This window comes from Polyodon spathula, chromosome 27 (genome assembly GCF_017654505.1).
Source record: "Polyodon spathula isolate WHYD16114869_AA chromosome 27, ASM1765450v1, whole genome shotgun sequence".
Classification (NCBI taxonomy): Eukaryota; Metazoa; Chordata; class Actinopteri; order Acipenseriformes; family Polyodontidae; genus Polyodon; species Polyodon spathula.
Genome location: NC_054560.1, coordinates 2357230 through 2379095, shown reverse-complemented (window position 1 = coordinate 2379095; position 21866 = coordinate 2357230). Strand labels below are relative to the sequence as shown.

The 21866-nt window shown below is 37.9% G+C and overlaps 1 protein-coding gene across 1 annotated transcript; it reads right to left on the bottom strand.

Annotated features, from left to right (window-relative positions):
- Positions 1-289: 289 nt before the first annotated feature.
- Positions 290-20449, bottom strand: LOC121301417 (pyroglutamyl-peptidase 1-like). The gene is made up of 5 exons (XM_041230797.1): positions 20252-20449; positions 16685-16737; positions 8856-8972; positions 4787-5019; positions 290-4116 (listed from the first exon to the last, which is right to left on the bottom strand). The coding sequence occupies exons 1-5, from the start codon at positions 20283-20285 to the stop codon at positions 3924-3926; spliced, it is 630 nt and encodes a 209-aa protein (XP_041086731.1). The 5' UTR covers positions 20286-20449; the 3' UTR covers positions 290-3923.
- Between the last annotated feature and the right edge of the window lie 1417 nt (positions 20450-21866).

Sequence of the window (21866 nt, the reverse complement as noted above, 5' to 3'; positions counted from 1 at the left end):
TACATGTTAAATAGAAGATTATTTTCATATGTATTTTTTTGTTTTTATTAAAATGTCTAAATCCCAACATTCTAGGCGACACAAAACTTTTGGCCATTGCTGTACCTTAACTTGTTTTGCATTAGTTTCATCCAAATCGGCCACCTAGTGTAAAAACAAGACAGCAGGTAAGTGCTACAGTGCCACCTTCTGTCAAAGATAGTACTGCACCCTCTGTCAAACAAAATGGAGTAAAAGCACAATAAAAAAAAAAAAAACACATTAATTTAACAGACACAAAACACAAAAATATTTTCAATTTTTTATTTAATTTTTTAAACATTAATATTTTCAATAAAAAAAGGTGCATTACCCCTTTTTTTGTCCCAATTTTAATTTCAATGTCACTTACAAAGTTACAAAGACAGAGTTTCAGCTGAAAAGTCTGACAACAAATTGTACTGGAAAATATATTTCCTTTAGAGTGGAACCCAATATAAATCTAGATGCCATATTTAAAAATGGTACAACCCCGAAATCAGAAAATTACATTTTAAAAGGAGGGGGAACAATATCACAGAGGTAGGTATTCAGGTATTAGATCTATATTGAAAATATATTGAGCTTAAACAGTGTCACTCAAAACTGTTGTTATATTTCATACAAGCCAGAAGTAATAATAATTTACTAGCAAGACAGAGCCCTTTACAACACTCCAGTTAACAATAGGGTTTTAAAAGGCACTGCAGACAGACAATAAAACAGAGAGCTCACAGTTGTAAACCACGTCTATAAGTCTATATCCCCCCATCCCCCCTCCAATGAATGAGAAGCAACATCTCAAATACAAGACTGTTCTGTGGCATTTGTACTTAAAGAAAGAAACTTAATTTCTTCATCTCGAAAGACTTTAGAATTTCTAAAATGTACCATTAGATACCATACCATTATCTTAACACTAGATAGGTCCTCAAGTCATCGCTCGGTTTGACTGTAAACCCCCCCCCCATAAAGGAGCAGCTACTAAACATTGAGACAAATACCAAAATTACTGGCTTATGATTTCACGCAATACAGCACTGTACATCCCTACCACTACTTTCAATACACACTGCAAAAACTGCATACAGAACCAAAGTGGCACTGAAATACAACAGGCCTGTCACTCTGCAGATACTGCTTTCCAGTGCCCAGTTTAGAGCTCGCTTTCATGGCTACACAAAGGGGACACAGGGGCAACAACGTCCTGTGGAATTTGTATTATTTATTTATTTATTTTTTTTAGGACTTTACTTCCTTATTGATTTAAGCAAAACCGCTTATACAAGCCTAACTAGAGCAATGCCACCTTACACCACCTCTGTGTCAAAAACAGTGGTGCCAACGGTCTGCAGCAGCTGTGACACACTAGAGTACTGTTACCTTGAGGCTGCATACTGATTTCATACATCTACACCACCTCTATAAATCAGAAGTGATGGGCAGGCTTCCTAGTGCTCGCTGTGTCCAATGGAAGAAACAAGGACTGCAGTCGCTTCGAATAAGGGATAAACAACGATAAGGGTGAATAGGTGAAATGAACTCTTATGAGTTTTATTACTATGATTCTTAGTACCTGCTTTATTGTGCCAATAATCATTTGGTTCTTCAATGTTTATGTTAGTTCTGGACTAATTTTAAATACAATGCTGCATCCGGTGCGTTTACCCAGAGATTAAGGGAAACATCATTTTCCCTTTAATAATAAAAAAAAAAAAAATACAATATCAATCCAACAGGTGGCACTATGCATCAAGAAAAAATATTTCAGAATCAATATGCAAAAACATACATCTGTTGCTGCTTCCCAGTACCTAACCACTTCTGACGTAGGTCAGATCTACTCCAATGGTCTAACTGCAACCAGAGTCATGTGACCCACAGCACAAGGCATATCCTGCTAAAATGCCAGAAGAACCAACCGATTTTCAGCACACTGAAGACAGACCCAGTGATAATGCTATGAAGCACTAATCCTTGGTTACCTATCCATGAAATAGCTGTACACGATTCCCTTTAAGACAGTTACAGGAACGGAAGGGATGGGACATCTCGGTCAAGCTGCATAAGCGTCCACTCTGACAAGCAAGTTACATAACAACATTGATGTACTGAAAATACACACGTGCCATTTAGACTAACACTGAGTAAAGCACGAGTGTGGGAACCCGGCTACAGCCATGCTTCCATCTGATACAGAGCAGAAGTTCAAATCTTTGTATTTTTATATGCATATCAGGTCCTGGAGACATTCGAAAGAGATGAAAATGCATGAACGGGAATTTGAAAGAAAGCGACTCTGAGGTAATGTTTTACGTTTGTGTCTGGAAAGACTGACAGCAGCCCAAGTGCGACATCAGAACAAGGGGTTTATAGACTAATATAGCACTTAAAATAATGGATGCCATTTGGATCAGTCCGGAAATAAAAATCTGGGGTTGAATATCAGGGAGGCTGCCCATGTCTACCAACAAAAAACAACAACAACACAATGTGGTTACAGTGCAGATCACACTTCAAAAACAATCCTACAAATACCATCTATAAACCAGACCACTAGAAATAGAATGAGAATAATATGCTGGAAATGTAATAATAATAATTCACATTACAATTTCATGGAAACAAAAATCATGGAATTAGAAAACAGCCAAAACCATCACAGTCAACCATACTGTTATCTACCTAATAGGAACTATTCACAGTCCTATTGCCAGTGCAATAGTTTAAAGATATCCCTAGCTACAGGCCATACGGTTCTGTTTAAGGAACAAGGTGACAAGGGGAATAATCTAATAAAACAAGTATATTTAACAAGTGCTACTGGTTCAACACACAGGGTCACATATGACACATTAGAACAATAGAAATCACAGGAATTAATTTTTCTATTTACTGCTACGCAAATTAGTTTTGAACCACGTAATTTAGTTGAAGCGGTTTTGTAGTAAAAACTTGGTTCACTTTAACTGGTAAATGTACTGTAATCTGGATTAGAGCGCTCAAAAAATTCAGTACTACTTTTATATATAAAGATCAACATGTACACATCTGTACATATATCTTTCATCAAATTTTCAAATCTAACTGTTCTCTCAATCCAACTAAAAATGGACTAGAAGGAATGTTTGGCTAGTTCAAGTTTAAATTTGGACCGCAGTATGTTTAAAAAAAAAACAACCTTTTTTGGCTAGGCCCATGACCAGAAAACTGATGGGATTTCTGATCAGTTGCGCCACCTTTAGCTTTTTTTGAAATGCGTATTTAAAACTCAAGCAAAGTTTTTTGTTTTAATTATAGGGAGGTATACAATAGAAAGCAGTAATTGTATATATATTTGTATATAATTAGAACATTTTAAAAAGACTGTCTTCATAGAATACTAGATCACAAAACTAAAAGATAGATTATATATAAAAAAAAAACAACAATTACCCTATTTTATATTTTACTTCTAAGGTATCTTGATCATCCTTTGTTGTACACTCTAATGCACGCTTGTAGGATCCAACACAAACGTTATGATCAGGGGGCACAAGTGACCAATTAGGCTAGCTGGTATAAATCTTGACCAGAACTTGGATTCTTGTGCCTAGACTTCTTAGTGTACAAGCAGTCTAAAGCATAAACTAGCACCAGTTGAGGTTCTGAGCAGGTGAAAGTGGCTGGATCTAGATTGCTGGACTCGGAATCTTGGCAAAGAGAAGGAAGGTCACATGACATCACGTCGTCGCAGATCCCATGTCAAACGAGTTCATGTCCCGACCTGCTCTCACATTTTTGGGTTTTTATTATTGTTGAGGCATGATCTTTTTATTTTTCCCTAAGTGCAATGTTCCAAGGGGTTTCTCTAGCCCCCTCTCTCTCTCTCTCTCTCTCTCTCTCTCTCTCTGTTCCCTGTGTCTTCAGTGTGCGTGCTGACAGTTGATTTTCGCCTCGCTCTGCTCTTGGATGTCCAGCATCTCTCGCACAATGGCCTGCAGTGCCCGGCCCAGGTCCTCCCCAGTGTAGGGCTTGCCCAGCGGGGGCACGTGGATGAACGCGGACCGGCCGTGGCTCAGGTACAGGGAGGTGTAGTAGGTGAAATCGCACAGGTATCTAGGAGCAAACAATAGTTACTGGAACCTGTGACTGATGAAACGAAACAGGCTGTGTCTGGATCTCTACCATGTGCTACTGTTTAGACAACAACTCCATTCAGTGCTGCAATGAATATGAAATTAATGAAAACTACAGTATAGTATAATGTGTAGCACATTAGAGTACAAAAATATCAGTACCCCAATTAACTATTAAAGAAAGGAGGACAGAAACAGGTTTGGTTTTACTGTGCATGACATCTCTGATAGTCAGCCATTTATAAATCGTTAAAACATTGGTGTTTTTACCACAAAATACATTTCAATCTGTATTCTCATATGAATATTAATAGGCTAAAAGTATCGAGATAATGCAGACCATCTTACATTTATAACTCTGTTAGGCGAAACATTCTCCCCAGTTCCTAGTTTGCTCAGCAGCCTGTGTCTGTCTTTTGAACAAAACTAGAACAAGCAAACTATGCAGGAGAGAAACATCTCCAAGTATCAAATCTGCCTGCTGGCACTTCACTCTGTGAGCCAAGCAAGTTCTGAAATTCACTTAACAAGCTACTTCAAGCTTTGTAAGTAAAACATATGGTTTTGTTAAACTAGTATCAAATCCACTGTGAAGATACAGCATTTTGGCCTTTGGGTTCAACTCAGTTCAACATGTCTTTGACGCCTACCTGCCAGCATCCTTCGATACAGAGACTGCAACCCCCAGTCCCGAAGCGGCAACTCTTTTACAGACAGAGTCCATGTCAATGACAGAGTCTATGCAGTCAGGACCTCCCTCCACACAGCACTGAGAGTCTGGACAGAAGCTGCAGTTGTCTAGCCCCTTGTAGCCGTGGTTATGGCCACACTTTTCCAGGGTCACTGTGGTTGCCATTCCAGAAAGCCCAACATGGACCACCAGCTGGAAAAGCATGAATGTCTAAATGAAACTTATTTCAGGAACATGCACTCCTCGAACAGCTGTGAATAAAATGCAGGCTGTAATAACGGCACTAAAATGCATGTGCAGTCCATAGACCTCTGTGTTCCAAGCTTAAATGCTTTTTTTACATTTCGGGTTTAATAAACCATTAGCATTTCGGATGTCCGCACTCAAGAGATGATGTCAAAATGTCTTCATCTCTTCATTTTGGTATTCTTTCTTCATTGACTACAGAGGTTAAAAGTACAAACGAACATGTTTCGACCCTAAGCTGCAATCCCTTTACCCTGTCCTTTTATTATTTAGACAAGGGTTTACAACAGTAGGTGTCGTTTTAAGCAGGGCTACACTAATATTTAGGATATTATGCATCATATAAACATCCCAATAAAGAAACGCACACTGCGTTAAAAGGGTGTTCACAGATTTTAGAACAATATTACAAAAAAGTTCGAATTTTACTTTTAAATGTGGCTGTCAGGGTTTACATATGTAACTGGAGCTTTCTACTGGTTAGCTCTGCTTTTTTAAAAAAAAAAAAAAAAAAAAACATATTTGACGCTGACTACTACATGTAACGTTTTTTTTTTTTTTTTGTTTTTTTTTTTTTTTTTTCTTTTTTTTTTTCATTTTTTTTTTTTTTTTTTTGTTTTTTTTTTGTTTTTTTTTTTTTCCTCTTTTTTTTTGTTTTTTTTTTTTTTTTTTTTTTTTTGTTTTTTTTTTTATTTTTTTTTTTTGACTTTGGTTTTTTTTTTTTGTTTTTTTTTATTTTTTTTTTTGTTTTTTTTTTTTTATTAAATATTTCTATTAAGAGTCCCTCATAGCACAAAAAACCCTTCTAAAATGTGCTGTGCTAAAGCTACAGCAACATGCTGGCAGTACTGCTAATTAAACTGAAGTGAACTTGTTTAACTATGTCAGTTAATATATGTTTTGTTTTCTGTTACTCAGCATTGCAACCATCAGAATCAGAATATGATATTTCTTTTTAAAGAATTAGTCTGGTAAAAGGTGTTCGATTCTTACCTTCAAAATCAATACATTTTCAAAAGAAAGGCTATTCTAAGTATTTTGTATTAAAATATTTTTCAACAGGGGGGGTTCATGCTACAGTATGATCTCAAGGACCGCAAGCTAAGGGCTTACTGTGTGACCTAAACACAGAGTTAAGCTAGTTGCTGACATTTCAGTAATTTATCACTGACTGGAGGTTTGTATATCAATTTATATATTGCATTTATAATTTCTTCTTAGGAGATATTAGATTCAGTGGACAGGAATTGGAGTGTACAGTGAAGGCTCTACCCAAGGAGGCAGGAAGAAGTAGCAACAGGCTCTGGCTGAGGAAGAAAGAGGCTGATTGGGGGCCTCACAAGAGAGATGGTGGAGAACATTAACATCAGTAAAAGGAAAGACTGGCTAAGTAAACTCAGCTGAGATGGGGAGTGGTGCTGCATTACTGTCGAGCCTTCCCGAGGTGTCGTGGGCTAGTTGACAAAGCACTGAAGATGGGACGTGCCCATCTGATGACCCCTACGAAGTGCCCCACCCTGCACTTTGTACAGTATAAACAGATTAACCTGTTTTGAGAGTAATCAGAGAGGTCTGTTGTCAAATTTCTAACAATGTACAGTACCAGTCAAAAGTTTGAGTACACTTGCTAGAAACTAGGTTTTTTTCATAATTGACAATGTTTTACGTCATACGTTTCTGTAAATACTTGAAAATGAAAACACGTTACAATATACAAAACAAAACATAAGGAGTATCAAAGCAATGTTCAAGAAAATGGAAAACTGTCTGAATCTTGGATTCCTCAAAATAGTCACCCTTTGCCTTAATAACAGCCTCACAAACACGAGGCATTCAGTTAACAAGTTTCAGCAGGAAATCACCCGACATGTCTTCCCAGCGCTTCTACAGCAATTCCCAGAGATGTATGGCACTTGTGGGTAGCTTTGCTTTGACTCTTCTGTCCAGTTTGTCCCATACAAGTTCTATGTGATTGCGGTCTGCAGACTGGGCAGGCCAGGTCATTAGATTGAGTTGTCCTTCACTTTCCTTCTTCGCCAGATCTTGCACAACTTTGAGGTGTGTTCTGGGTCATTATCTTGCTGAAGAATGAAGGACTGCCCAACTAGCCGTAATCCTGATGGAATGGCATGCCTCTGAAGTATGCTATGATAGCCATGCTGGTTGAGCTTGGCATGGACTTGGTAAAGACCACCAACTCTGTCACCAGCAAAGCAACCCCAGACCATGACACTGCCTCCTCCATGCTTGACAGTAATCCACACATGCAGAAAATCATGCGGTCACCCTCTCTGCGTCTTACAAATACTTGGCGGTTGGACTCAGATATTTCAAATTCTGACTCATTGGTCCATAAGACTGACTTCCACTCCTCAAATGTCCAGTTTCTGTGTTTTTTGGCCCAGGCAAGTCTCTTCCTCTTATTCTGCACTCTTAACAATGGTTTCTTTGCAGCAATTCTTCCAGTTAGGCCAGCTTCACGCAATCTCCTCTGAACAGTTGATGTTGAAACATCTGTACTTCTAGTAGCATTTAGCTGAGCTTGTATTTCAGGGGCAATTAATCGCCGGTTTCGCAGACTTGTGACTCGAATGAACTTGTTCTCTGATTCTGAGGTCACCCGTGGCCTGCCTGACCTTGTTCGGTCCTCATGAGTGCCAGTTTCTTCAAATCGTTTGATGGTCTTGGCCACAGCAGTTACAGACACTTGCAAAGTTCTTGCGATTTGTCTTAAAGATTGACCTTCATCTCTTAAAGTAATTACAGACTTTTCTCTTTGCTTAACTGAGCGTATTTTGCCTTTTTCTGCTCCCTTACATTCAAGAATGACAAACTTGTCCCTATGCTACCTATATTTATAGTAATCATGGACCCTCACCTGTTAACAATAATTGGTGACAAAAGGTTAATTAGGTAACAGGCTAGTTAACTCAGAGAACATCTAACAAAGAAACTTTTATACTTAGGCCAGTGTTCTAACACCGTGTTATACACATTTCAGACTTTTAACTGACTTGTGCTTCAGTCTGAAATCCCCTTGCTTTGGGTGACCATTTCATTGAAATTGACAAGATTTACATTTTCATTAAAAAATGTAATATTTGAATGCAATTCATTTATGATTATCAGCTTATATAAGTACACATATCATATAATGAAATATTAAGTGTTTATAGACAAGTTTATTACAGGTAAAAGCATAGATAATCATGAAACTTTTGATTGGTACTGTACTTTTGACAACCGTAGGGAAGCACTGATGTACAACCGTAGGGAAGCACTGATGTAGCGCGGGGCCTTTTTCGCTGGTTGGCATTTTTTTAATATCGTGTTTCATTGGGTCTTGCATTACTTGTTCTGAAGCTGTGCGGTAAGCATTTTTTAACACAAGATTTGCAATGTGATTAATGCAGAGAAGGAAGTATACTTGTCTCATTAAGATGATGCTTCTTCAATTTGAAACTGATGCCTTTTGACCCATGGAACAATGTTAATAATACCAAAATGCCACGCCAACCGTGAAATTGTTAAAACCCAGAAAAGTATAGCATGAAAATTCTAGGAAATGGACGTTGTAAATGTATCCAATGTTTTTCATTGGTTGCTAATGTTTCCAATGTGTTTTTTTAATCAACAGATGGAAATAAGAAATCTTTTGGTTTGCAAGTTGCTATAAATAAACCAAGTGTTTAAGCTTTGTGAATAGGAACCTTCATTGCCTGTACAATTAGATGCAACATTAACCTTCTCTTTTTGGGCAGAGTTTCAGTGACGGCACTAACCTGCGGATGGTACTGCTTCCACAGGGAAGGCACTAGAGTTTGAACAGTCTGGTACTCCACAGGAACCTCGTACACATGCAGCTCCACCTCGTTGCCAAGACCCAACTTTTTCAGCTCCTAGGAAAAGAGCAACAATAACCAAAACTGTCCAAAAAAAAAAGGGGGGGGGGGGAATCTGAAAGTTGGGTACTAAACTAAATTAACAGACCAAATTACAGTCAACTCTGGTTTGCTTAGGATTACATGAAAAGTAGTTTATGTGTGTGTTTTTTTTTGTTTTGAAGTGGCACCTTCATAATTTTTTTTTTTCCTGCGTTAATGCCGATTACATAAAAGGAACGCCTGGGTAACTTCTTGTTCTGTAAATGTATTTCATGTATTGAATATATATTTTTAATATTGTACTTTACTGCACCTCACTGTAAAACCACATCTAGAAGCTCCTTTATGTAAAAGCAGAAAAATTAAGGAAAAAACAAGTTTGCTTTTATCACAAGGGACATGATATATATTTGCACCATACAAGATATAAAAAAAAAAACCTCTCTCCTGCCAAGCACAACACACTACTACAAGTACTGTTAGCATGAAAAAGTAAGCCACCGTGACCTACATCCTTGTAAAAAGGATCTTATGCCTCAGCTTCATCAAAACAGGACAAGCACTTTGCAAGAAATAGCCTTCAATCAGGCATCAGTCTCCACTAGCAATGGCAAGCTCAATACACAAAAGTTAACACTTACAGTGCATTACAAATGCCCTAAAAAGACAACAGACCACTACAAATGAAAGCTGTAACAAGTTTAGTTACACTGATGGTACTGTATATAAAAACAACTGAATTTGTTTGGTCTTCCTCGACTTCCAGATGGCTAAAGGGAGACTGATCCCCAGGTACAATCAACTAGGGTGGCAACAAAGGGCACATCTCGACTTTCGCAGGTTCGGAACAGATTCCATGGTGCTAATTTGCATAATTTACTAGTGATGTAACCTTAGCTACTAGTTTATATTTGATTGAAAATCCCATTTTACAGGTGATCCATATAAATGGATTAAAACTTCCACATAAGGTTTAAAATACGTTAATACAGAACAGTAATCATGTTTTTATAATTTAAATAAAAACACATTTATGTACACGTAATTGATGCTGTTTGCGATGTGCATTAAGCTTGCACTGCAGCAGCACCTTTTTGCAGCCAGTAAAATAACTGCAGCAGACTTAGGCAAAAAAAAGCTTTATTTAACAGTCACTGCTCCAGGCAGGGTATCAGTCACATTTTACTACTACTACAAATAATAGTAATAATAATAATAATAATAATAATAATAATAATAATAATAATAAAGTGACCCCGGATTGATTGTGCCTCCATGATACATCAACAGTCGCTTGCACAGTTTGCATTCAACTTTTTTTTTTGGTCGTATGGGCATTTAAAAAAAATTTCCCCAAACAGCAGAGGGTTTGAGACATTTATTTCAGTACAGCTTACCCTATACACACTTTGCTGTCGAGAACGAAGAAATGAAACGTTTGCCTCTGGACAATATGAACTGGAGCGGGGAGGGGCGGGCGGTGCACAGATTTAGAAATTAAAATTTCATTTTTGTGTTATCGTATACTTTTTACGGTTTCAAACATATTCTACCATAGCACTTCTCTTACTGTCTTGTACACAAGGTATTCAGTACATATTTTACTGTTTATTTGTGACTTAATAAAATCAACCTATAAAATAAAGTTTGTATGACATCAGCTAATTGGGTACTGAAGTTGAGTTTTTGTTTTTTCAAAAAAAAATTTTCTTTAATGAAAAAAAAAAAAACCTAACTGTAAGGCAGTTGTCATTGCCTATGTTAAACCAAAAAACCTGAGGGGTTTACCTGAGGGGTGTCAAACTCCAGTCCTCAAGGGCCAAAGGGTCTTCTGGTTTTCAATCCAACTTAGCAATTAACATAATTCATCTAATCATTTGTTCAATTGGACATATTTAATATTTTCAAGGCCTTTTAAGTTGATGGCTTAAATACACTAGATTCAATGTACACTACCTATAGAAAATCCTAAGGCCTGGAGAGGTGTTAAATGTGTCTTAATGAAATAATTAGACCAATTAAGTAATTGAGAGCTCTGGAGTGTTCAAATAGTAATTTATACTTTTATTTTGGGTGCAGCATTAGCTGTCACAGTAACTCTGTAATCGAGCATACTGTACAATCCTGTATTGTTTTCCAGTCCCAAGCGATTATTATTATTATTACTATTATTATTATTATACTATTATTATTATTATTATTATTATTATTATTATTATTATTATTATTATTATTATTATTATTATTATTATTTCTTAGCAGACACCTTTATCCAGGGCAACTGTTACAAAATATCACAGTACAAAGCATCACATTATAAAATGTCACATTACAGTATCATATTACAGAAAACAGCAGTTATAAAGTACAGTAAAATCAGTAGCATAAAGATCAAATTCAAATAACAGCAAAATAAAAGAACACAGTGAATAGCTAGAGCTAGTTAAACTAAGTGCAGTTAAGTTGTAGTAAAAATATTTACTAAGTCCAGTAAGAGCACATAGTAAAGTCCAGCGATGCCAGATCAGACCGGTTTAACTGTAAAATGTACTCTCAAAAGTACCCCTGGTTAAAAAATAAAAACACACACATCTTGGAGTAATATGATCATCTCCCACCTATTCAAAATACTACCACCTTATAAAAAGCCCTCAATTTACCCCATTAGACAGGACACCCAGGCCTCAGCCAGCACACCAATAAATGCTGAAATGGAGCACGTGACCAGCTCCCTCACCCATCCACAATAGTCCCTTTTGTTCGGATTAAATATCCTTATCAGGTCTGTCTAGACACCCCAGACAACCATTGTCCCCATCTCATTGCACAATATAGTAAAGATCTCCCCCTGGACCCTCCCTCTGACCCTTCAGCACTTTTGATGTCACACTGCTCAACTAAAATACAGACTGATTTTTATTTTGGACACAAATCTAACTAATCATTCAAAAGAAAAAGGTTGATCCATTTTAGATGTTCTTCAGTTCATGAAGCATCATGCAAAATGTGCACATAGGTACATTTAAAAAAAAACTAAAAAAAAAAAAACCCTGGGGTGGAATCTTCACTACCACTACCAGTTCATCAAGCAAGGTTGTCATTTGGCACATTGAAAGGTAAAGTTCCCATTGTTTTTGGTTTAAAAAAAGTCCAGTTTTTTTTTCACATTCTGAATGCATTGTAGATAAATGGTGTCTATATTTTGCAGATTTTAGAGCTTCATTTGACAAAACCTCCTGACAAATAATGCACTGGGTTTTGGGTCGTCCTTGGATCCAGTAAATACTAGTGTTAAATATTCTGAATTGAATTGATGACACAAAGGCTTTCTTTTCTTAACTTCTGTTACTATGCAGCTAACCCCTCCAAAAGCCTCCAATATGGAAATACAGTAGAGTCAATGATCCAATCTTTGATCAAGTGAACACATCTGCAATTCCACGTGGTGTATTATGCACACAGCTTCTGCTGCTAAAACGGCAGATTCACTCCCAAAAAAAGCACCAGCAGGCTGAGGCAAATGAAAGTTACAGAATTATTCAGACCACCACAACTTTAGCTGAAGCACTGGGTGCTTTAAATTGTAAGCAAATTAAAACAAAGTCACACACAGTTCTTGATTTTTCTTCTATTTGGTGAGTAAGGGCTGGAGATCCTGTCTTTTGCCGAGTAGCTAAGAACTCATTCATTTCGATTACACGTTATTACAATGCCTTAACAGCAAGTATCGAAGAAACATTTTAGTGCATTTCTGAAGTTTAATGATTCCTAAAATTCTGTAATGTGTCAAAGTTGCACTGAATTGTATTCTTGAAACATTCAGAGTTTGATAGATGGTACATTTAATGACAGTATTTCATTACCTTAACTGCAGGTATTAAAGTTTTACTGAATTGCATTCATTTAGTGATTTGTAAAGCTTTGTAATTTTGCATGCTTAATGTGACAGGTTACTAGCTATATATCATTATCAGGTACTTATGAAAACTAACAGTGCATTAAAGAGCAGTGTTTTAGCACTGTGCATTTAGTTGTTCTTTACATATAAACACATGCATATAGTTTACAACAGAACAAATACATTTGTGTATCATTAACTGGAACAAAACAATCTTATATAAAAAAGGTATGAATTGTCGATGGACGAGAACTATCAATTGGTGTTTTACTGTGTGCATTTGTATAAGACTGACTATGTTAAAGAAGAAACGTTTGGTGACGTTGGTATTATGTAACTGAACTGTATCCCGTAAAGACCACCCAGGCAGCACCAAACATGACAAGCAGGTTTGCCAGATGATATTAAGAGAGGTCATTTCTCATAAAACCTATGGTGCGCAGCGAGTGGATTTTGAAAAATCGTGATAATAAAACAGGGTATGATATTATGCGAGGAGATATAAAGCTTGTTCATCTGTACTTGCGCATGTATAATAAAGTATATTGTTATTAATACCTGTTCGATTATCCATACAAATCGATTATGCAAAATAGCATTGGTCCCAATTGAATATTCCTATATCCATGGTAACACTGCAGCACATATTTTATATTGATGAAAATGAAAAGTATAACACAATCCTTAAATTACCATGTGACTTTTGTCTAATGCTCACCGGGTTTGTCAATGTGAATACAAACATTAATTATATAGCTGCAGTATCACACAATCATATTCACTTTTAGAATAAAAAGTGTGGTTCCTTCTACTACATTTCCTCACAGTTTACCTAGCAGCGCAGCTTATTAAAAAAAACGTTTGTTTGCATGTTTCACCTGCTGGGTTAATTCAAGCCACTTTGTCAAGGACACGGACAGACAGACGGAAGGACACACACACACCAATACCTAAAGAAATTACACCTCACAATGCAGATTACCTGTATCTGAACCACGAGCACACTGAAGGAGACACGAGTCCAATCACTTGTCTACATGACTGTGATGGATATAGTTTAAGGAAACCCCAAGGCGACAGGTCAAAGCAATACATGCTATGGTATTTATAGGCTGCTTTGTATGATGCCCAATATGACTGCATTATTAATGATGGACTGTTTTGTTATGGGGAGCATATATTAGGGATGGGCATTTCCGTATGTTTTAATAAACGAATACGTGTAATTTACTGAACGATTACACTATATTACTTTACATCAATGTGCCACTGGCTAAAATAATGCTTACGTAATACCAAAATAGAAGGAAAATAATAAATAAATTACAATCACAGTACCATTTGACAATGCTTCAATAAGTAGCTCTTTATATTAACAGGAAGTGTAATACAAGTACAGTATGTGTAAAGCCCAACAGCAATTAAAGGCAACATAAGAATGCACAGATTATAATGAATCAATACATGATGTCTTCAGTGAACAACTATAAAATATAAATACCTGTTTACATGAAGTAGCACATCATATTGAATATGATACATACCTCCCGGTCTTGGTATACGTTCTGCTACACGAAGCCTAATAAATAAACAATGTAGTACAGAGTAGACGTTAAATCAACTCAAAGTCAACAATGCCGACAGTCAATTTACCTGTAACGCTCATTTCAACCATTAGGTCTGTTATTCGCTCCTTTGTACATTTAGTGCAGGAAGCCACTGGTTGGTGGTCCAGTGGTTAAAGAAAAGGGCTTGATACCAGGAGGTTCCCGGTTCAAATCGTGGCTCAGCCACTGACTCGCTTTGTTACCCTATGCTATTTATGCAACATCCTTGTGCTCCGTCCTTTGGAAGAGACATAATGTTTTGGTCCTATTGTAAGTGACTGTAGCAGCAGCAGTTGTCGATACATAGTTCACCCCCTAGTGGACAGAAGTCTGCTAAATGACCAATGAATAATTAATAAAGGCATGCTCTCAGTCAATGGAGGCTGAGGCTAACGGCTGAGCCTCTCTCTGCACTGTATGATGCCTCTACAGCGCTGGTGTCGCCCTGCACTTAAGAATGCCTGTACTTTATTTATTTTCTCTCAGGACCCTGAGACATATAAAGAAACATGGATGTAATACTTACTGGGCTGCAGCGGCAGGCTCAGTGTGGATAATAATGGGTCTGTGAGGCACGAGGCAAAGTCGAGTGCCTCCCACCCTAGAGAAGTCTGTATATGGGAGACCCTGAAGGGTCTTATTGCATTTATAATCCAAGATTTGACAGTGGATTTGGAAAAAAAAAAAAAAAAAAAAAAAAAGCATATATGTTTAAAATGTTTTTCTTTTTTTTTTTTTTAAATATTCTTACGCCAATAAAGTAGTCTCATTTATAATTTGAACTACATGTTAATTAAGCCGAGTAAATTCATTTAATTGATTTTCCGTTATTTTTGATACGTGTTGAGTTGTACACTGCCTTGAAAAGATCTGCCAGGAGGCGGAGTTGAGACGGCACAGAGTTCATTTTTTTGTAATGTTGTTGGAGCAGAACGGAGGGACGAGAGGCATACAAATAAATTCAATGCCGTCTCGGATTGCAATAATTTGTTAAGGTCTGTGATGGAAATGGGCTGATAATGTGCAGAAGCGTCTTTTGTGGTTTTCTGCAGCGTTTCCAAACCGCTAGAAAGACATTATTCGAAGTGACGAAGTCGGGGCGAGTGTGTATACTGACAGATTCCCCAGTTTTGTTTTCATTTAGACATTGGTTTATTCCAGCTCGGAGATGAATGTAGCTTGAAATGTTATATTCTTCCCAGTGAGCATTTCTTACATCTCAATAGAAATTCCTTAGTATTTTGAAAAGATTTTCTTAAGATGTACATCCACAGTTGAGACAATTTGTTTTTGTTTCAGTCAGTCCTGAAAGCAAATTTTGCTGGAAATTGGTCCCTCAGTTTTATAGTTACTGTAAACAAGACAGCTACCGGTACTTTAAATTCTGTAAGGCAGCTCAGTGATTTGGAATATGTAATAAGGCTTCAACTGTCAAAATCCATCCAATACAGAGACAGCTGGAACCTTGCCCGACCGGTCACATTGTTTCACGTCACATTGCCAGATCTGGATTATAAGATTAGTACTTTTCTAAACAATAATTTTCTAATGTATTATTTGCATAAACGATCACACGTGTCCACAGACACCAACTATACACTATCATTCGTGAATGGTTGGATTTCATAGCTACAAGTTACTACAGTATACAGTGCTTTGGGCTGTCACATTCACACTAGACACCTCGAATACAATACATCACGTGAAGGAAATGTCACTATTCAGCCATACACAATGAATTGTTGCACCACAATGAATCACAAATGAGGTACAGTGCTTCCACTTTAAACTACATAGTTATAAGGCAACATGGTTGTGGCTCCCATATTGCCTGTAAATGCCTTGCCACTAGCACTTTCATTATCGTAAGGCAGAACACAAACAGACCAGTCTCAGAACTATGGCTCCCTACTACAGCACTATAAAGGGGGAGCACTGTACTGCATTTCTGAAATATGTAAAAACTACTACTAATCTCTATGAGACGCTGAACATTTAACTACATACAACAAACCCCCTCCAGTTCACCAAGGAAAACTACAGACTTTCTTTTCATTATTAATTACAGTCTTCTGCCTTTGAAATCCCAGTTCCTATTTGTGTAATGGTGTAAAGGGAATTTGTTCGTAAAGACAAGCCAGCACGGTTTCAAAGACCTGGCCTAGACACTTAACTGGTGCACAGGAATCACAAAATGAGAGTCTGTCATGAACTGAACATACCTGAACTGCAACCCAGCTGGCATTGATCGAGTGTTCTCCAAATGGACCAAACCCTGAAAAAGAAAAGTGAACACTCATTATGTTGCAACTTGTCGTTGTAAATCTACGTGTAACAGATTAGTGTAAAGTTGGTGTGTAACAATTTACCGGTACGCAAGAGTCACTGATACAGACTCTAAAGCAACGTTTCTCAAAAGCAGCCACTGTGGCTGCATGTGGCCACCAGCGTGACTTTGTGCTGTTACAGCAGCCCCCCAGAAACGCCTCTCAATCAGCCTTTATCTTAAACAGCATTGTTATCCAGCTTTCATTCAGCACAGTTCATGATGCTTGCATTCTGATTCCTCATACTGCCTCTGTATCAGTTAGCTGCTATTGGCCAGCGTTAACATTAGTACAATCGCTGCATGTTGATTGGCCGAGCTTTCATTCTAATCAGATTTAATTTTGGCATCCGTCACAAATCTCCACCCATTTTGCTTTGTGTCAGTGCTGATTGGTTGATCAAATCAAATCTTTTTCTTTAGTTCAGAGAAACTATTTAAATATTTAAATACACATTACTGCACATGAATTTGAAGGCAAAAATCCACATCTGTGGCCATAAAATGGCATAGTTGATAGATATTAGAAATGCTCTCAACTTGATTAGCGGTAGCAACAGAACTCTTCTATACACAGGGATGTAGTTAAGATTTCAAATAGCAGAGATTCTTAGGAGATAGGGTAGAAACCTCTGTCGAGTGTAGCGAGATGATCATAAACACAACATCTGGGCAGTTCATTCAGCAGAATATTCACTATATACTGAGTATTTAAAACACCTCTACTAGTTGGGGTAAAAGGTTTATTTTGAAACTACAGAAATGGCTTCTTATCAAAGGAAGTTTTTGGTCATCAGTGCTCATTTATAGTGCTATCGGACCAATGCAATCAGCAATGACACCTGCAGTACAAGGTACAAGAGCAATTTTTATATTGGAGGTTTGCACGTCTCTTTTTTTTTTTAATGTCATGTTGATATGAACACGAAATCATTGAGCAGCAAAACTTTCGCATTTTCAGGAAGGTATCCGTCACGTTTCTTGAACAGCAGCTTTAGTTACACCAGTATGGAATAAGAGAAAGCGAGATTCCCCCCCCCCCCCACTGCAATGCCAATGATAACCTCCACAACGTCAAATAAAACATGGGCAGACTATTTTTATACTTCCTGTTCTTGACATTTGCACTGCAAAGCAAATCGATTGTTTATTTATTTATTTATTTATTTATCTAACTAACTCCACCTCAGTTTCACTTCGCTACAGTCCTTCTCTGTTTCTTCCGTTGTATATAATGTATAGAGCAGTAAAAATGAGAGTGAACACGTATAATTATATGAAAACCAGCGAGATTATTTTTGTGTTCTTAAATACAAATGTGTTTACTTATTTTTTAAACACTGATCTCACAGCACCTATCCCAGAGACTGCAGCATTTCCTCACAGTGCCACTTTTCATTTTAAACATACATTTAGACTACTTTCAGCATATTACTCTCACAGTAAGAATCCCTGTGTTATTGTCACAGTACAGTAAGTATGTGTGTGGAGATGTTCTGTAAAGCAGATCAGCAAAAGTTTCAGGCATGAAGGGAATCTAAGAATTGTAGTTTTACTGGATTTTTTTTTTTTTTTTTTTTTTTTTTTTTTACACACAAAAAAAAAAGAAATGTGTTGTATAAAACCTTTATCACTGCAAGACTGTAGACAGTATTTCCCCTGTCAGTGGGTGGCTGTTTTCTGTTATTGTCTACTGTACTGTAAAAACCTTTGTCCAATGCTCACAACAACTCAATTCAGAGAGAGCGCGCACTGGTGTATATGAATTCACCCAAATCGTCACGTAGAGTCTAAAGGTTACACTGGACTGTTGCAAGAATCCTTTTACTGAGAAACTGGTTAAACAGATACTAACATAGCTGAAAATAACCCAGTCCTTCGTCAGCACTTAAAACACGAACAAGGTAAGTTTCCAACAACAGGTGTCAAATAAGGTAACCATCCATAACTAGCAAACACGCAACAGAACACCAATAACACAAAGAATTCAAACCACCAAATTAAAAATACAAAAAGAAACTTCAATTCGATTTTTGGCTTTGGGTTTATCATTACGGATTTTTTGGGGTTTGGGTTTAACATTGTGGAAGGGCCCAGATACAGCTTTTCTTTCCCACCATTCATCTTCCTTTGGCCCTGGAAAGCAGCCTGTGAATCTTAACTGCCAGTGAACAGGTGATCAAACCCACATCCTGCCACAGCACTGGCATCTGCAGCCCTGTGCCACTCAGGTTGTTAATACAAGCAGATTATGGGTTTGATCTGATCAGCCTATTCAACACTGGGGCAAGACTCTGCTGGGACTTTATATCTCGCTGGATTTCAATCAACCACCGATTCCTGGAATCACACGGTAGGCAGCTGCAATCCTCTGTGATCCCCTAGATCTGTAAACACTGCAATGCAATCTACAGCTGTGGCCAGGAAAAAAGTCTAATGTGGTGGCAGGAAATGCACGAATTCAAAATAAAAAAGGATGGCATTAATTACAGGAGATTAATACAGTTATTATGTAGAAGCTCTTATGGTCTTAAGTCTAGGCATTACAGTGCAAAACTCAAAAAGCACTGGTTAAAGTAACGGGATTGTAGCTACTACATCTCTTTTTTCATGTGTACAGTACTGGTGTTGATGCAGCCAAGCTGTCTCGTGTACATTGTATATAGCTGATGTAATAAACTAGTCTTTTCTCATGTTTGGGGGTTGGGGCGCTCAGGCGCTCTGCAGCTGCTTGTCATTCTGTCTTTTGTGTTGCTCTTCTGTTCCCAGGCAAACTGCATCTCATCTCTCTCCTTCCCGTCTGACCCGGGATTTCGCCGAGTTCACTGTGTCTTTCCAACTGTTACGCACCCTGATTAAATAGGATTTTTAATTCCAGATCGACTCACGGGAAACATTACCGTGTTAGGAAGATTCTGCTTCAGTTTTACAATGCTCGCAAAGTTTGTGCATTCCCTAAACTCTGAACTCCACTTGCCAATTTCCAACCAGTTTCCACAGCTAACAAAACTGCACCACACAATTCTTTGTTACCCGTCTACAAACTTTCATTGTTTACTTAATAAACAAAACCTATACACGACTACTAAGCTACATACGGTAATTTTTGTTTTCTGAAAAATGCATCTGTGCCGTGCGTTTGGAGAACACGAAAATAAAAACAACATAATCCTACATATTATGACGTAAAGGCAATAAAGTTATTTTTTTTAATACACAGCGCAGTTTCGCCAGTACACGCCACCCTTTGATTTTTTTTCTTTGTTTACTATCTCGACATACAAGTAAACTTTTTTTTTTTTTTTATTCTGTTGACATTTATTTTTGGACGGACTGTATTAAAAGCATTTTTTTAACATGATAACTCGTTACAATGCTTTTCTTTTTTGCAGTCTCGGAGTTCAATCTGCATTAATAATCGAGCCGGTTACGCCGGCCAACTTTGAGTTGGCAACTAGCCTACCTGTCACAACAACCGTCCTTTTGTGGTTGTCCATTCTGCCTTCTCTTCCAAAGACAAATGTTCAGCGAATCCTTGATAAGTGTGTATTTATTCGCTGAAATAGCTGCCCTGCTCCGGAATTGGTGATCCGGTTGCTTTCTGTTCACCGTTTCGGTCTGCAGCCGCCTCCAGACCCCGACTTGAACAGATCTCAGCAAGGCTGCGTCTGACGTCGCCACGCTCGCACCGGCATCAGCTGACACGGTCTACACACGTCCGTCTCCTTGTAGTTTACCAGTCAGCCTGAAAAAAAGTCTTTGTCACCAAGTTCAATGTTGAGGGGTAATGGTAGCCAGATGTCCCTTGGTAACAAAAGGGTTTGATTCCAGACCAGACAGTCTAAGAAGATAAAGGAGAATGATTCAGGAATGCTCAGAGCAATTTGTGTTTAACTAGGGGGTTTAAGGGTTAGGACAGCGGTGTCAAATTCAGTTCCCGGAGGGCCGCAGTGTCTTCTGCCTTTCGTTTCCATCCGAGCTCTTTGATTAATTGGACACTTTTAACACTTCTCCTCAGGCCTCAGAATGTTTCATAGGTAGTGTACCTTGAATCCAGTGCATTTTTAAAACCATCAACGGCAAAACACCTTGAAAAATATTAAATATGTCAAATTCAACAAATAATTAGATCAATTATGTTAATTGAGAGCTTAATGAAATGAAAACCAGAAGATCCTGTGGCCCTCGAGGACTCGAGTTTGACTCGCCTGTGTTAGGACATTAGGTGACACATCACCTAAGACCACTTTTGAGTAACAAATTGGAACTCAGCATCCAGAGATGAAAGGCATAATATTTTAACAAGACAACAGGCCCGCTTAATCACTTAGACCTACTTTAAAAAACAAAAACATAGCAGTTAGGATGGTGTGGTTGGCATCTTGCATCATAGGGGGCGCTGTTGTGGTGCAGGCTTTGACAGCACCTGACACCTAGACCATGCATACCATCCTCTTCTACATTGTCTACTGGTGCTGCTTCCAAACTCCATTGCTTTTGGATTGGGGCAGAACCAGGTTACGCCTCGTGCCTTGTGAACCTCACGTGGAGCTGGATCCATGTTAGAAATAGATTACTATGCACGGACACTTTCCTGTTAATCTCTAAATGGCTTTAAACACTTTATTTTAGTTACCTACTTTATTATAATAATACAAGATAAATCAATAATATAATACCATATCGTTGTGCTTTTCGTCTTGTATCACGATGCAAACTATACATACCTTCATTATAATACGATACATCATGAAAATAAAGTACCATGATTCATTGATGCACATTCATTACACCCCTGGAAGTGAAACAGACTATTTTTACTGGACAACCCTTGTAATGGAACTGTATTGAGAGGATCCGGGAATACAGCTGTGCAACAAGTGTGAAGACACTATCTGAAAGGGTGAGGGCTATATTATTGATGTGGCACTAGTGTTCACAGTACAGATTTTACTTCGTAACCCAAAGGAGTGAAAGGTCGATGCATGGCTCCCGCCAAGATGACCAAATCAGCAAGACAAGCATTCAACCCAGGAAGCCCCTGATTGTCTGACTCACCCTGTATCATCGTGCTGCAC